Source organism: Orcinus orca, chromosome 3 (assembly GCF_937001465.1).
Source record: "Orcinus orca chromosome 3, mOrcOrc1.1, whole genome shotgun sequence".
In the NCBI taxonomy this organism is placed as follows: domain Eukaryota; kingdom Metazoa; phylum Chordata; class Mammalia; order Artiodactyla; family Delphinidae; genus Orcinus; species Orcinus orca.
In genome coordinates, this window is record NC_064561.1 from 84761809 (window position 1) to 84778882 (window position 17074).

Consider the following 17074-nt stretch of genomic DNA (forward strand, 5'->3'; position numbering starts at 1 on the left):
ATAAAACTACTCTAAAATAAAATCTATTAGAGGAAAAAAAAAGAATACCTGTTCTACATTTTTTGAGTGTAAGTAATTGACATAAAGATGACAGCACTATTGCATGACAGTGCAGGATCTAGCTACTTAAAGTATATCTGTGGATCAGCTGCAAGGACAGTACCTGAGAGCTTGTTAGAAATGCAGAAGCCCAAGGCTCTCCCCAGGCCCACCGAATTACAGTCTGTTTTAACAAGTTCCCCAGGGGGTCATTCGTATGCACGTTAGAGTTTGAGAAACACTCATGTAGAAAATCAAGAATGGAAGTAGGAGCAAGAAGAACCAGGTTCCTCTCTCACCTCATCCACTCATGTATTTAGCATTGGACAGTTTATTGAAACTGCAGGTTTCTAGTTTGTAAATCAAGGGGGTTTGCCTGGGTCAGAGGTTCTCACATTGTGGTCCCTGGACCAGCAGCAACAGTATCACCTGTACTTGTTCCAAGTGCAAATTCTGCTGAACCAGAAACTGTGGGGGTGAGCTTACCATTTGTTTTGTAACAAGCCTTCCAGGTGTTTCTGACCTGAGCTAAATTTGAGAACCACTGGATGATCTCCAAAGTCCTGTTCAATGTGAACATTCTATGATCATTTGGGAAAATTTTAAGTGTTATGAGATTTTATATGTGTATGTGTATGTATGTATACACATATATATAACTTGAAACTAAATTCTTATGCACTTTAAACAAGTAATTAGCATTCTTTTTATTTTCAGATAGTGCCTTTACCTATTTAAAAATATTTCTTGTATTGCTAGACATTTCTATTGAATTTTTCAAGTAACAAAAGCAGAATCCTTGGACTCAGATACAAAGGGAACAATTTATGTGAAAATATCCTTCAGACAAAGAAACTCTGAGCTTGCTGCCCATTAAGAGATGAAGGTCTTAATCTGACATAATGGCTTTTTTTTTCCTTTTATAATTAGCAAGCCACATAGTTTTAATGCCAGGATGGCTGGCTAGGGTCATTTTCATTACCATAATTCCCACTGAATGCTAAGTATGTTTTCTTTCATCCAATAAGAAAATCTGAAAAAAAAGCAGACAATGTAAACTTTAATTTGGGATAATCATAGAAAAGAAGGCCATGATCACATACCAAATAGTGAATCATGAAACAGCTAATAGGATTCAGTAAGGAAACATAAAGGCAATAACTTCTTGTCTGATTTGAGCAGCATGAGAGAATTTGGCTTCATCTGAAATTCTTTCAAGAATAACACAGAGAAGCACTATTTTTAATTCCTATTTTTATCATAAGAATTCATAGTGTCAGCATCAAACAGTTATTTTGAAAGATGGAAAAAGTAGGTACATAAACCAGTAGCTCAGTTTTCATCATCAGACAGCTGTTAACATTGTTGTGGAGGGGTGATCTGTGGATGCCTGGGGCCATGTTGTCCCTCACTTTATGAGCAGAGCACCTACCACCAGAGCTCAAGGGGCCTTCTTTCCTGAGTCTGACTGTGAACTATTTCCTACATACATGAGAAGAGTAGTGAGAAGATGATATATTTGCATACTTTAGGCTTAGTTTACCTGAACCACTTCATTCCTATACGCAAGCCCTGGTAACCCATCACAGGGACATCAGTTGCTGGCTCTGACATCTATCTAAATCGTTAGACTGTAGCCACAGCACCGGTGTTGTTTTCTCCTAAGGATGATCAGTCTCTTGGTCTTTTGAGCCTTGATGAATAGAGCAATTCCACCAACATTTCTGGCCAGATTTTCAAAGGAACAGTTTCCATTTTAATGAGATAAAATTGTCTTTTTATCTCTTATTTTGCAGAAAACAATTTATGGGTTTTAAGCATAAATCAATCAGAAGCCTGAAAAACAGGGGACCCTGAAGAGGGAGGGCCCTTGACAATCTGGCCTAAATGTGCTGCTGATGGCAATAAATCAGTAGGATTTTGATTTCCTATAAGGTGTTTACCTCTCTAATCACTCTACCTTCCCAAAGGGAATAATGTGTTTGGGTTACAAAGGGTCAGGTTGGGCCAAGCGTGAGATGTGTAGTGGGGCAAATGATGTGACACCGAGCAGAGCTGCTGAAATAGGCTCTGTGGAGAATATGCTCAGAGAAGTACCCTTCCCCAGAGAATTCATCCCTCCAAATCCCAAAAGAATACCCCAAGTAGATGGGAGAGACAGGGGAAATAGAAAGAAGGGAAGCTAGGATAAAACAAGGGTCAGGGGAGAGGACCAGGGGAAGATGGAGGAATAAATGGGGAAAAATGGGGGAAATGAAGAAAACAGAGGAAAAAGTAGACAAAAAGAGGGAGAAAATAAGTTGGGAAGGAGGAGGAGAGATGAGAAAAGAGTAACAGAGAGTGATAGGTGGAAATGAGGGTCTGAGAAAGAGCGCCAGGTAGAGAGGAAGCAGAAATGGGGAAATGGTAAAAGGGAGGGGGTGAGGTGGGGCGGTGTTTATCTTGAGGGGGTCGTCATGGGTGTGAACCTGGAGATCTTGTCTAATGAGATCGTGATATCTGCATGGTAGACAGCATACAGAAGCTTCTCCCCAACATATGTCTGGCAAATACATCACTGGCATGGAAGAAATTAGCTCAGAGCCAGGGCTATTCTGCTAAGATACCTGGTTTTCCTAGAATAGGAAAAGCCACAGGGTGAAATTTCTCTGCTGTAGTCATTGGAAACTAGTAAGTACAGTCAAAGGGAGGATTCTGCTACAGTACTGTCACATCTCAAGTAGCCTAGAAAAATCCCCATTACTCTTCCCATAACGGAGTTTCGGTCACGGCAGGACGTACTAATGCGCCTCAAGGGCTTTCCCTCATTTAGGACTTACACTAGTCCCCCTGTTGTGACATGACAATATCTGTCACCGCCTCACTCACAGCTCTATGTTTTCTATATGATAAAGGTATACTGTATTTTTATAATACTTATTTTTAGAACATAGTCCTAGTGGGAAATTTGGGGAAAGAAGTCCAAATATTTCCTTAGTTTTATCCATTGGGTAATAAAATTAAATTTATTTCTGTTCAGCCTGACCATAAAAATGTATATTATGTATTTATTAATCTCTTTGTTATGTTTGGTCTATATACAAGTTTACTAAAGACACTGGGGTTTGTCATTTGTATATTTTACGATATCAGATTTCTTTTCCTAACTATTTCATACCTGTTTATCCCATCTCTTATTGCAATGAGCTGAATATTACTTCATGTAATAAGGGTTCTATAAATAAAAATATGCCTTATTACTTTTTTTAACTCTTTACAAACTCTAAGTTAATACTTGTTAATAATTTTAATATCCTAGCACTATGTTTTGTTTTTAGTTTGTTCTCCTGAAATGCTAAAAAAAAAATGACACCCAATAAAACACCAATTAAAGAAACCTTCAAAAGCCTTTGTTTGATTTTTGTTAGAAGTACTTCCTACATACACAATTTGGAATGTGTTCAACATAAGTGTGAATCATCACTATGTAATGTTTGAGAATATGTTGAAAAGAAAGCCTTTGCAGAAGAAAATGTAACTTACAATAATCTTATAGCATCTGGTTCACACCTGGAAAAGTAAAATTTACAGTGTTGCACTGTTATAATTTTAGAACAGTAATGTGAACTGTCTTTGGATTTCAGACCATTTCTACTACCAAAACTAATTTGAGCTGTTTTGTGCACAACAGATAGCTGAAGTAAACATTGGAGAGAACTGATTAATTACACTGGCATTCTCTCAAATACCAGCCAGACTTAGCTGCGTGTGAATGTGTCTTTGTGTTATTATGATGCTTGGAAGTTCAGACTCTACTTTCTTTAGTCTGTACTTTTTAGCCTAAGCCATGAATATACCTATCCTCAAGACTTGTATGTAAAATCTATTTATGCATAGGAATAACATATCAGGTGCTTTCTAAATGATGCAAAAATGTTAGTGAAGCCCAGTACAGAATGAATTTTTTTCTTTTTCTTTTAGCATTGTCATTGTTCCTGAATGTGATTCTAATTCAGTCCTTCATTATATCAAAGATCGTACACAGGCAGGCATTCTGAAGGCTTTTTTTTCTTTGCGTTTCCCTTTTGGCCCATCAGTTCTTAAGTTTTGTGCATGAAATAATTTTATTAAAAGGTGAGAAGTGTCTATAAAACAGTTAATTTTTTTCCCAAATGATGTCAAACAAACCTCTGTATCTATTTTCACATTATCTGTATTAGTGGAGCCCCTCCTTTCCCTCTCACCTTCCTAAACCCTCTGCTTATGTATGTCCTGTCTGCTCAGTTTCTTCATGTGCGTTTGCTGATGTGCACTCATAAACAGGTCTGCACACACGCTAACCTTAGGTGCTTTCTTCTTTCCTCGTCATTTTTTCCTTAATTTTTTGGCCCTGATTCTACCACTTGATGTCTGAGATCAGGATAGGTGAAGTAGTGAAGGAGGCTAAGACTAAGTTCCACCTTCTCCTTTCTTTCTTTATCATCTCTCCCGTCTTTCCTTCCTCTCACTGAATCAGTGCCCTCACACTATACCTCAGGGCTCTCTCTTCTCAGCTATGTCTTCGCTACACATGTACATCCCTTGAGCAGCATCTCCTATTTCTGAATCTTCCCTAGTTCTGCAGTCCATCAAAATGCATCTATTTTGTGTCATAGGGCCTTGCTCTTCAATAGATGACAAACACACTAATGAATTCAGCACACAACTACCCCATCCATGCGAAAGTGAAACTCACTCACCTTTGCAGAGGGCATAGGGTTTCCCCCAGCCGTGTGCCTCTTTCTTATCTTCTAGGACTTAACTCATGTCACCTCCTCAGAAAGCCTTTCCCTGACCTCCCTTCTCTAGATATTCTCTATTCCATCACTGTTTATTTCCTTCACAGCATTAACACATTTTTATTCATGGTATTGTTTACTGAAAAGTAATAAATCGTAACTGTACAGTTTGATAGATTTCTACACAGGGGCCTCCTTAGGCCCAGAAGTGTAACATATCAGCATCCCGGAGACTCACCTCATGCCCGCTTTGGGTCATTATTCCTCTTCCACCCCAAACGTAGCCACAATCCTAACATCTGCACCATAGATTAGTTTGCATTTTTTTTAACTTTATAAAGTAGAATGTGCTTTTTGGTTTGACTTCTTTCATGCAATATAATATCGATGAAATTCACCCAGGCTGTTGCATAGAGTTGTAGTTCATTCATTTCATTGTGGAACATCATTCATTGTATAACGATACCACAATCTATCTATCCACATTACCATTGATGAACAATTTGGGCCTATTACAAATAATACTGCTATGAACATTTTGTCCATTGTTTTGATGCACACATATACGCATTTCTCCTGGGTATAGGAGTTAGATTCCTAGATCATTGAATAAGAATTTTTCAGGTGTAATATATATTGCAAATAAATTTTCCAAAGTGGTTGTATCAATTTACATTTGCACCACCAAAGTACAAGAGGTCAAAATCCATATCGGGGGGCTTCCCTGGTGGCGCAGTGGTTGGGGGTCCGCCTGCCGATGTGGGGGGTGCTGGTTCGTGCCCCGGTCTGGGACGGTCCCGCGTGCCGTGGAGCGGCTGGACCCGTGGGCCGTGGCCACCGGGCCTGCATGTCCGGAGCCTGTGCTCCGCAATGGGAGAGGTCACAACAGTGAGAGGCCCACGTACCGCCAAAAAAAAAAAAAAAAAAAAATCCATATCAACACTTGGTATTGTGATCATTTACAAAAGTTTTGCCACTTTGGTGAATGTGTTGTTATATCTCATTAAGGTTTTGACTTGCATTTCCCTCATGACTAATAAGGTTTAGCACATGTTCATGTCTGCTGGCCATTTGGATAATCTCTCTTCTGAAGTGTCTGCTCAAATTTCTTGCCCATTTTTCTATTGTGTCATCTGTTGTTTTCTTACTGATTTGTAAGAGTTCTTTATATATTCTGGATATGCAACCTTGCAAGATATATTTATTGAAAATGTCTTCTGCCACATTCTGGCTTAACTTTTCTCTCTGTTAATGATGTCTTTTGATAAACAGAACTTAATTTTGATGTAGTCTAATTTGTAAGTCTTTTTCTTTATGATTAGTGCTTTGATGTTCTGTTTTAAAAATATCTTTTCATCCCTCGAGGTCAGAAAGATATGTTCCCATGCTATCTTCTAGAAGCACTTTCACATTTAGAACTACAATCCACCTGGAATTGATGTTTGGATATGATATGAGATGAGAATCAAATTTCATTTATTTTCATATACAGATATCCAATGACCCATCATCATTATTGAAATGGCTGCCCTTCCTCTACCCTAAGCAGGTTCATTTTTATCATAAATCAAAATTCCTTTTGGGTATAGGCCTGTTTCTGAATTCTCTGCAACGTTCCCTTGATTTGTTTCTCCTTTTCTGAGTACCATATTATTTTAATAACTGTTGATTTATGATACATCTTGATATCCAATAGTGTAAATCTTCCAACTTTGCTCTTCTATAAGATTTTGATGACTATTTTTGGCCTTTGCCATTTCCATATACGTTTTAGACTTAGCTGATAAAAACCAAAGACCCTATTTCTAGGAAAACACACACAAGTACACACGCACACGCAGAGCTGAATTTTTTCCTTGAAAATGCAAAACCTGACAAGAGCATAATGATAAAGAAAAAATATGTCTTTCAGTGAACATCTATTTAAAAGTTTAAAATAAAATTTGGCAAACTACTATATCCAGCAAACGTCTACTTAAAAACATGACCTCTGACTGGCATTCACATAAGAGGGTAAGCTACCTAATGTTTCTGTGCCTCACTTCTGTATTTTGCAATCTTCACTTATTATTCTGTGAGGTTCAAATGAAATAACATACATAAAGCACTTGTAAGAGTGGGACATAGGGAGCCAATAAAATTTGAGTATTGTTATTCTTCTATCACAGCACTCCTTCATTTAGTCTCTGCTATAATTCATGAGTTATATGTCTCTTTCTCTTGTTAAATTATAGTCTCTATGGTGGAACCATCCTTGGCCCAGGCAAGAGCCTGTGACCCAGCAGCTATGCTTTAGTAAGCTCTGTATATCACAAACACCACAATGCTAAATTTATTAAAGGACACATGGGTCTTAGTCACTTGAGATTCAACCTTGAAGACTGGTATAATGTAGCATATGTCACTCTAAAACAACAGCTCTTCTCACTAAACTGTTCAGATCCAGGGAATATCGTTGTCCACCTTTCTTGTCCTATGTGCTCAAAACAAAGATGATTGCACTTGAATGTTGTGAAGGTTAGTTGGCTGTTCCACTGCTCATGTCAGAAGCAAGTGTTTCTCTGAAGTAAGGGGAAGATTTGATGAGCACTGGTGAGCTTAGGAAAGAGATAAGAGAAAGTTATTAACTGTCAAATTTTCCCTTTTTAGATAGTGTGAATGCAATCTACTTTTGCATAACAATCATTTCTTTGTAATGCCAAGAGTCTATTTTATTTGTGTTCTGGTTTGCGATTCTGGAGGTATGATATTCACAAGAGTTGCCCATGGTGGCTGAAATACTTAACAATTCATACATGTAGGTCTAGACAGAACATTCATGGAGCATGTTACTAATTCTTTACCTTGGTAACAAAAGAGATACTTAATGCTAGAAATGCAAATAGTTTTATTTTTATTAAAAAATATATATATATATTTTTTTGCGGTACGTGGGCCTCTCACTGTTGCGGCCTCTCCCATTGTGGATCACAGGCTCCGGACGCGCAGGCCCAGTAGCCATGGCTCACGGGCCTAGCCGCTCCGCAGCATGTGGGATCTTCCCAGACCGGGGCACAAACCTGTGTCCCCTGCATCGGCAGGCAGACTCTCAACCACTGCGCCATCAGGGAAGCCCATATTTTTATTAAAATATTGAGTGATATTTCATTATTTTCAAAATTTAAACATTTTCAGCTTTACTTAACTAATTTTGATTTTAAAAGTTAATTTATATGAATCCCTGTTAAGCTCTTCCAAAAAAATAGAAGAGGGAACATTTCCAAACTGATTTTTTTTTTTTTTTGATGCTGATCACCCTGATACCAGGGTGAGACAAGACACCACAAGAAAAGAAAACTACAGGTCAACATCCCTAATGAACCTAGATGTAAAAATCTTCAATAAAATACTAGCAAACTAAATTAAACAGCACATTAAAAGGACTATACACCATAACCAAGTGGGGTTTATCTCTAAGATGCAAGGATAGTTCAATGTACACAAATCAGTCAGTGTGATATACCACATTAACAGAATGAAACATAGAAACCACATGATCTTTCAATAGTTACAGAAAAAAACATTTGACAAAAATTCAATGTCCATTCATGGTAAAGAGTCTCAACAAAATAGGTATAGAAGAAACTTACCTCAGTAAAATAAAGACCATATATGAAAAGCCTACAGCTAAAATCATAATCAATAGAGAAAAACCAAAAGCTTTTCCACTAAGATTTGGTACAGGCAAGGATGCTCTGTACCATCCTTTTTGTCACTTATATTCAACCTAGTACTGGAAATCCCAGACAGAGCAATTAAACAATAAAAAGAAATAAAGGCATACACATTGGAAAGTAAAAAGTAAAATGATCTCTGTTTGCAGATGGCTTGATCATATGTAGAAAACCATAAAGACTCAACAAAAAGACTGTCTGAACTAATAAACAACATCAGTGAAGTTGCAGGATACAAAATTAACATACAAAAGTTGACAGCATTTCTACACAGTAACAATGAGCTATCTAAAAAGGAGATTAAGAGAGCAATCCCATTTACAATAGCAATAAAAAGAATAAATAAAACACTTAGGAATAAACTTAACCAAAGAAGTAAAAAACTAGTATACTGAAAACTTAAAACACTGATGAAGAGATTAAAGAAGATGCATATAAAGGGAAAGACATCCTATGTTCATGAATTGGAAGACTTTATATTGTTAAAATGTCAAAACTACCCAAAGTGGTCTACAGATTCAGTGTGATTCCTATCATAACTCTAATGGCACTTTAATGGCATTCTTTACAGAAATAGAAAAAAAAATCCTAAAATTCATATGGAACCACAAAAGAACTTGAATAGCCAAAGCAATTTTGTGCAAGAAGAACAAAGATGGAAGCTTCATATTCTCTAATTTCAAAATATATTCAAAGCTGCAGTATTTGAAACAGTGTGGTACTGGCATAAAAACTGTCATATAAAACAATGAAACAGAGTAGAGGGCCCAGAAATAAATCCACACATTTACAGTCAACTAACCTTTGAAAGGGTGCTAAGAACACAGAATGGGGAAAGCTCTTCAACAAGTGGTTTTGGGAAAACTGCATTATCTACATGAAATTGGAACCTTATCTCACCATATGCAAAAATCAACCCAAGATAGATTAAAGACTTAAATGTGAGACCTGAAATGGTAAAACTACTGGCAGAAAACAGAGAAAAAGCTTACTGACATTGGTCAAGACAATAACTTATTATTTTTTTTTCATGACATCAAAAGCAAAGGCAAAGAGGACACTTCAAGATGGCGGAGAAGTAAGATGTGCAGATCGCCTTCCGGCCCACAAATACATCAAAAATACATCTACATGTGGAACAACTCCTACAGAACACCTACTGAATGCTGGCAGAAGACCTCACACTTCCCAAAAGGCAAGAAACTCCCCATGTACCTGGGCAGGGCAAAAGAAAACAGAATAAACAGAGACAAAAGGATAGGGATGGGACCTGCACCAGTGGGAGGGAGCTGTGAAGGAGGAAAGGTTTCCACACACTAGGAAGCCCCTTCATTGGTGGAAACGGGGGGTGGGTGGGGGGAAGCTTCAGAGCTACAGAGGAGAGCACAGCAACAGAGGTGCAGAGGGCAAAGCAGAGAGATTCCTGCACAGAGGGTCAGTGCCGACCAGCACTCACCAGCCTGAGGGGCTTGTCTGCTCACCTGCCAGAGCGGGTGGGAGCAGGGAGCTAAGGCTTAGGCTTCAGAGGTCAGATCCCAGGTAGAGGACTGGAGTTGGCTGCATGAACACAGCCTGAAGGGGGCAAGTGCGCCACAGCTAGCAGGCAGGGAGTCCAGGGAAAACTCTGGACCCGCCTAAGAGGCAAGAGACCATTGTTTCAGGATGCACGAGGACAGGAGATTCAGAACACTGCCTAAATGAGATTCAGAGACAGGCACGAGCCGTGGCTATCAGCGCGGACCCCAGGGAGGCATGAAACGCTAAGGCTGCTGCTGCAGCCAACAAGAATCCTGTGTGCAAGCACAGGTCACTATCCACACGTCCCCTCCTGGGAGGCTGTGCAGCCCGCCACTGCCAGGGAGCCGTGACCCAGGGACAACTTCCCCAGGAGAACACACGGAACGCCTCAGGCTGTTGCAATGTCATGCTGGCCTTTACCGCCGCAGGCTTGTTTCACATTCTGCCCCTCCCTCCCCGCAGCCTGAGTGAGCCAGAGCCCCCTAACCAGCCACTCCTTTAACCCTCTCCAGTCTGGGCAAAGAACAGATGCCAGAGGGAGACCTACATGCAGAGGTGGGGCCAAATCCAAAGCTGAACCCCAAGAGCTGTGCGAACAAAGAAGAGAAAGGAAAATCTCTCCCAGCAGCCTCAGGAGCAGCAGATTAAATCTCCACAATCAACTTGTTATACCCTGCATCTGTGGAATACCTGAATAGATGACGAATCATCCCAAAATTGATGCAGTGGACTTTGGGAGCAACTGTAGGCTTGGGGTTTCCTGTATGTGACTGACTAGTTTCTTATTTTTATGTTTATCTTTGTATAGTTTGTAGGGCTTGTTATCATTGGTGGATTTCTCTATTGGTTTTGTGGTTCTCATCTTATTTTCTTAAACTACTTTAACTACTTTCTTTTATTTTAATAACTTTTTATTTTAATAACTTTATTCTATAATATATATTTTTTCTTTGTTTCTTTTTTCCTCCATTTTCTATTCAGATGTATAGCTGACAGGGTCTTGGTGCTCTGGCCGGCTATCAGGCCTGAGCCTCTGAGGTGGGAGAGCCAGCTTCAGGACACTGGACCACCAGAGACCCCCCCAGCCCTACGTAATATCAATCGGTGACAGCTCTCCCAGAGATCTCCATCTCAACTCTAAGACCCAGCTCCATGCAATAACCAGCAAGCTCCAGTGCTGGACACCCCATGCTAAACAACTAGCAAGACAGGAACACAGCCCCACCATTAGCAGAGAAGCTGCCTAAAATCATAATAAGTTCACAGACAGCCCAAAACACACCACTGGATGTGGTCCTGCCCACCAGAAAGACAAGTTCCATCCTCATCAACCAGAACACAGGCACCAGTTCCCTCCACCAGGAAGTCTACACAACCCACTGAACCAACATTACCCACTGGGAGCAGACACCAGAAACAACGGGAACTATGAACCTTCAAACTGCGAAAAGGAGACCCAAACACAGTAAGTTAAGCAAACTGAGAAGACAGAGAAATACTCAGCAGATGAGGGAGCAAAGTAAAAACCCACCAGACCAAAAAATTAAGAAGAAATAGGCAGTCTAACTGAAAAAGAATTCAAAGTAATGATAGTAAAGATGATCCAAGATCTTGGAAATAGAATGGAGAAAATACAAGAAACATTTAACAAGGAACTAGAAGAACTAAAGAGCAAACAAACAATGATGAACAACACAATAAATGAAATTAAAAATTCTATAGAAGGAATCAATAGCAGAATAAATGAGGTAGAACAATGAATAAGTGACCTGGAAGATAAAATAGTGGAAATAACTACCACAGAGCAGAAGAAAGAGAAAAGAATGAAAAGAATTGAGGACAGTCTCAGAGACCTCTGGGACAACATTAAACACACCAACATTCGAATTATAGGGGTCCCAGAAGAAGAAGACAAAAAGAAAAGGACTGAGAAAATAATTAAAGAGACTACAGTTGAAAACGTCCCTAATATGGGAAGGGAAAGTCCAGGAAGCACAGAGTACCATACAGCATAAATCCAAAGAGAAACACTCCAAGACACATATTAATCAAACTATTAAAAAATAACACAAAGAAAAAATATTAAAAGCAGCAAGGGAAAAGCAACAAATAACATAAAACAGAATCCCCATAAGGTTAACAGCTGATCTTTCAACAGAAACTCTGCAAGCCAGAAGGAAGTGGCCATACATATTTAAAGTGATGAAAGGGAAAAACCTACAACCAAGATTACTCTACCTAACAAGGATCTCATTCAGATTCGACACAGAAATGAAAACCTTTACAGACAAGCAAAAGCTAAGAGACTTCAGCACCACCAAACCAGCTTTACAACAAATGCTAAAGGAACTTCTATAGGCAGGAAACACAAGAGAAAGAAAAGACCAACAAAAACACACCCAAAGCAATTAAGAAAATGGTAATAGGAACATACATATCAAAAATTACCTTAAATGTAAATGGATTAAATGCTCCGACCAAAAGACATAGACTGGCTGAATGGATACAGAAAAAAGACCGTATAGATGCTGTCTAAAGAGACCCACTTCAGACCTAGGGACACATACAGACTGAAAGTGAGGGGATGGAAAGAGATATTCCATGCAAATGGAAATCAAAAGAGAGCTGGAGTAGCAATTCTCATATCAGACAAAATAGACTGTAAAATAGTGACTATTATAAGAGACAAAGAAGGATACTACATAATCATCAAGGGATAAATCCAAAAAGAAGATATAACAATTGTAAATATTGATGCACCCAATATAGCAGCACCTCAATACATAAGGCAAATGCTAACAGCCATAAAAGGGGAAATCGACAGTAACACAATCATAGCAGGGGACTTTAACACCCCACTTTCACCAATGGACAGATCATCCAAAATGAAAATAAATAAGGAAACACAAGCTTTAAATGACACATTAAACAAGATGGACTTAATTGATATTTATAGGACATTCTATCCAAAAACAACAGAATACACTTTCTTCTCAAGTGCTCATGAAATATTCTCCAGGATAGATCATATCTTGGGTCACAACACAAGCCTTGGTAAATTTAAGAAAACTGAAGTAGTATCAAGTATCTTTTCCGACCACAACATTATGAGACTAGATACCAATTACAGGAAAAAAGCTGTAAAATTTACAAACACATGGAGGCTAACCAATACACTACTAAATAACCAATAGATCACTGAAGAAATCAAAGAGGAAATTTAAAAATACCTAGAAACAAATGACCATAAAAACACAATGACCTAAAACCTATGGGATGTAGGAAAAGCAGTTCTAAGAGGGAAATTTATAGCAATACAATCCTACCTCAAGAAACAAGAACAATCTCAAATAAACAACCCAACCTTACACCTAAAGCAACTAGAGAAAGAAAAGCAAAAAACCCAGAGTCAGCATGAGGAAAGAAATCATAAAGATCAGATCAGGTAGATGGACCTAGAGTCTGTCATACAGAATGAAGTAAGTCAGAAAGAGAAAAACAAATACTGTATGCTAACACATATATTTGGAATCTAAAAAAAAAAAGGTTCTGAAGAACCTAGGGGCAGGACAGGAATAAAGATGCAGACATACAGAATGGACTGGAGGACATGGGGAGGTGGAAGTGTAAGCTGGGATGAAGTGACAGAGTCCATGGACATATGTACCCTACCAAATGTAAAATAGATAGCTAGTGGGAAGCAGCTGCATCGCACAGGGAGATCAGCTCAGTGCTTTGTGACCACCTAGAGGGCTGGGATAGGGAGGATGGGAGGGAGATGCAAGGGGGAGGAGATATGGGACTATATGAATATGTATAGCTGATTCACTTTGTTATAAAGCAGAAATTAACACACCATTGTAAAGCAATTTTACTCCAATAAAGATATTTTTTAAAAAAGGAAAAAAATGAAAAAGAAATGAAGGAAAGGATAGCAAAGATGAATAAAACTAAAACCTGGTTCTTTGAGAAGATAAAAAAAATTGATAAACCATTACCCAGACTCATCAGGAAAAAAAGGGAGAAGAATCAAATCAATAGATTTAGAAATGAAAACAGAGAAGTAACAACTGACACTGTAGAAATACAGAGGATCAAGAGAGATTACTACAAGTAACTGTATGACAATAAAATGGACAACCTGGAATAAATGGACAAATTCTTAATACAGCAAAACCTTCTGAGACTGAACCAGGAAGAAATAGAAAATATAAACAGACCAATCACAAGCACTGAAATTGAAACTGTGATTAAAAATCTTCCAACAAACAAAAGGCCAGGACCAGATAGCTTCACAGGCAACTTCTATCAAACATTTAGAGAAGAGCTAACACCTATCCTTCTCAAACTCTTCCAAAATATAGCAGAGTGTGGAACACTTCCAAACTCATTCTACAAGGCCAACTTCACCCTGATACCAAAACTACACAAAGATGTCACAAGGAAAGAAAACTACAGGCCAATATCACTGATGAACATAGATGCAAAAATCCTTAACAAAATACTAGCAAACAGAATCCAACCACACATTAAAAGGATCATACACCATGATCAAATGGGGTTTATCCCAGGAGTGCAAGGATTCTTCAATATATGCAAATCAATCAATGTGATACACCATATTAACAAATTGAAGGATAAAAACCATATGATCATCTCAATAGATGCAGAAAAAGCTTTTGACAAAATTCAACACCCATTTATGATAAAAATCCTCCAGAAAGTAGGCACAGAGGGAACTTACCTCAACATAATAAAGGCCATAGATGACAAACCCACAGTCAACATGGTTCTCAATGGTGAAAAACTGAAACCATTTCCTCTAAGATCAGGAACAAGACAAGGATGTCCACTCTCACCACTATTATTCAACATAGTTTTAGAAGTTTTAGCCACAGCAATCAGAGAAGATAAAAAAATAAAAGGAATCCAAATCAGAAAAGAAGAAATAAAACTGTCACTATTTGCAGATGACATGATATTATACATAAAGAATCCTACAGATGCTACCAGAAAACTGCTAGAGCTCAATGAATTTGGTAAAGTAGCAGGATACAAAATTAATGCACAGAAATCTCTTGCATTCCTAAAGAGTAATGATGAAAAATCTGAAAGAGAAATTAAGGAAACACTCCTATTTACCACTGCAAACAAAGAATAAAGTACCTAGGAATAAGCCTACCTAAGTAGACAAAAGACCTGTATGCAGAAAACTATAAGACACTGATGAAAGGAATTAAAGATGATACAAACAGATGGAGAGATTATACCATGTTCTTGAATTAGAAGATTCAACATTGTGAAAATGATTATACTACCCAAAGCAATCTGCAGATTCAGTGCAATCCCTATCAAACAACCAATGGCATTTTTCACAGAAGGAGAACAAGATATTTCACAATTTGCATGGAAACATAAAAGACCCTGATTAGCCAAAGCGATCTTGAGAAAGAAAAATGGAGCTGGAGTAATCAGGCTCCCAGACTTCAGACAATATTACAAAGCTACAGTAATCAAGACAGTCTGATACTGGCGCAAAAACAAAAATGGGAACAGGATAGAAAGCCCAGAGATAAACCCACGCACATATGGTCACCTTATCTTTGATAAAGGAGGCAAGAATATACAATAGAGGAAAGACAGCCTCTTTGTAAGTGGTGCTGGGAAAACTGGACAGCTATATGTAAAAGAATGAAATTAGAACATTCCCTAACACCATACACAGAAAAACTCAAAATGGATTAAAGACCTAAATGTAAGGCCAGACAGTATAAAACTCTTAGAGGTAAACATAGGCAGAACACTCTATTACATAAATCACAGCAAGATCCTTTTTGACCCACCTTCTTGAGAAATGGAAATAAAACCAAAAATAACCAAATGGGACCTAATGAAACTTAAAAGCTTTTGCACAGCAAGGGAAACCATAAACAAGACCAAAAACCCTCAGAATGGGAGAAAATATTTGCAAATGAAGCAACTGACAAAGGATTAATGTCCATAATTTACAAGCAGCTCATGCAGCTTAATATCAAAAAAACAAACAACGTAATCCAGAAATGGGCAGAAGACCTAAATAGACATTTCTCCAAAGAAGATATACAGACTGCCTAATTGCCAAAAAACACATGACAGGATGCTCAACATTACTAATCGTTAGAGAAATGCAAATCAAAACTACAATGAGGTATCACCTCACACCAGTCAAAATGGCCATTATCAAAAAATCTATAAACAATAAATGCTGGAGAGGGTGTGGAGAAAAGGGAGCCATCTTGCACTGTTGTGGGAATGTAAATTGATACAGCCACTGTGGAGAACAGTATGGAGGTTCCTTAAAAAACTAAAAATAAAACTACCATACGACCCAGCAATCCCACTACTGGGCATATACCCTGAGAAAACCATAATTCAAAAAGAGTCATGTACCACAATGTTCATTGCAGCTCTATTTACAATAGCCAGGATATGGAAGCAACCTAAGTGTCCATTGACAGTTGAATGGATAAAGAAGATGTGGCACATATATACAATGGAATATTACTCAGCCATAAAAATAAACAAAATTGAGTTATCTGTAGTGAGGTGGATGGACCTAGAATCTGTCATACAGAGTGAAGTAAGTCAGAAAGAGAAAATGAAATACTGTATGCTAACACATATATATGGAATCTAAAAACAATTGTTCTGAAGAACCTAGGTGCAGGACAGGAATAAAGATGCAGACATAGAGAATGGACTTGAGTACACAGGGAGGGGGAAGGGTAAGCTGGGACAAAATGAGAGAGTGGCATTGACATATATACACTACCAAATGTAAAATAGAGAGCTAGTGGGAATCAGCCACATAGCACAGGGAGATCAAAGTGGTACTTTGTGACCACCTAGATGGGTGGGATAGGGAGGGTGGGAGGGAGACGCAAGAGGGAGGAGATATGGGGATATATGTATAGCTGATTCACTTTGTTTTAAAGCGGAAACTAACACACCATTGTAAAGAAATTACACTCCAATAAAGATGTTAATAAATAAATAAATAAAATTAAA

At 38.3% G+C, this 17074-nt stretch overlaps 1 protein-coding gene across 3 annotated transcripts in view; it reads right to left on the reverse strand.

The window, feature by feature from the left end:
• Positions 1 to 774: 774 nt before the first annotated feature.
• LOC101269456 (zinc finger protein 474-like) overlaps positions 775 to 17074 on the reverse strand; it is a 166837-nt gene continuing 150537 nt past the window's right edge. For 2 of the 3 annotated variants that reach the window (XM_033423733.2, XM_033423734.2), the window contains one exon: positions 775 to 7393. In XM_033423733.2, the coding sequence (XP_033279624.1) occupies positions 7340 to 7393 (54 nt within the window). In that variant the 3' untranslated portion in view covers positions 775 to 7339. The remainder of the gene's footprint in view (positions 7394 to 17074) is intronic. The other variant, XR_004482135.2, reaches the window with a different exon arrangement.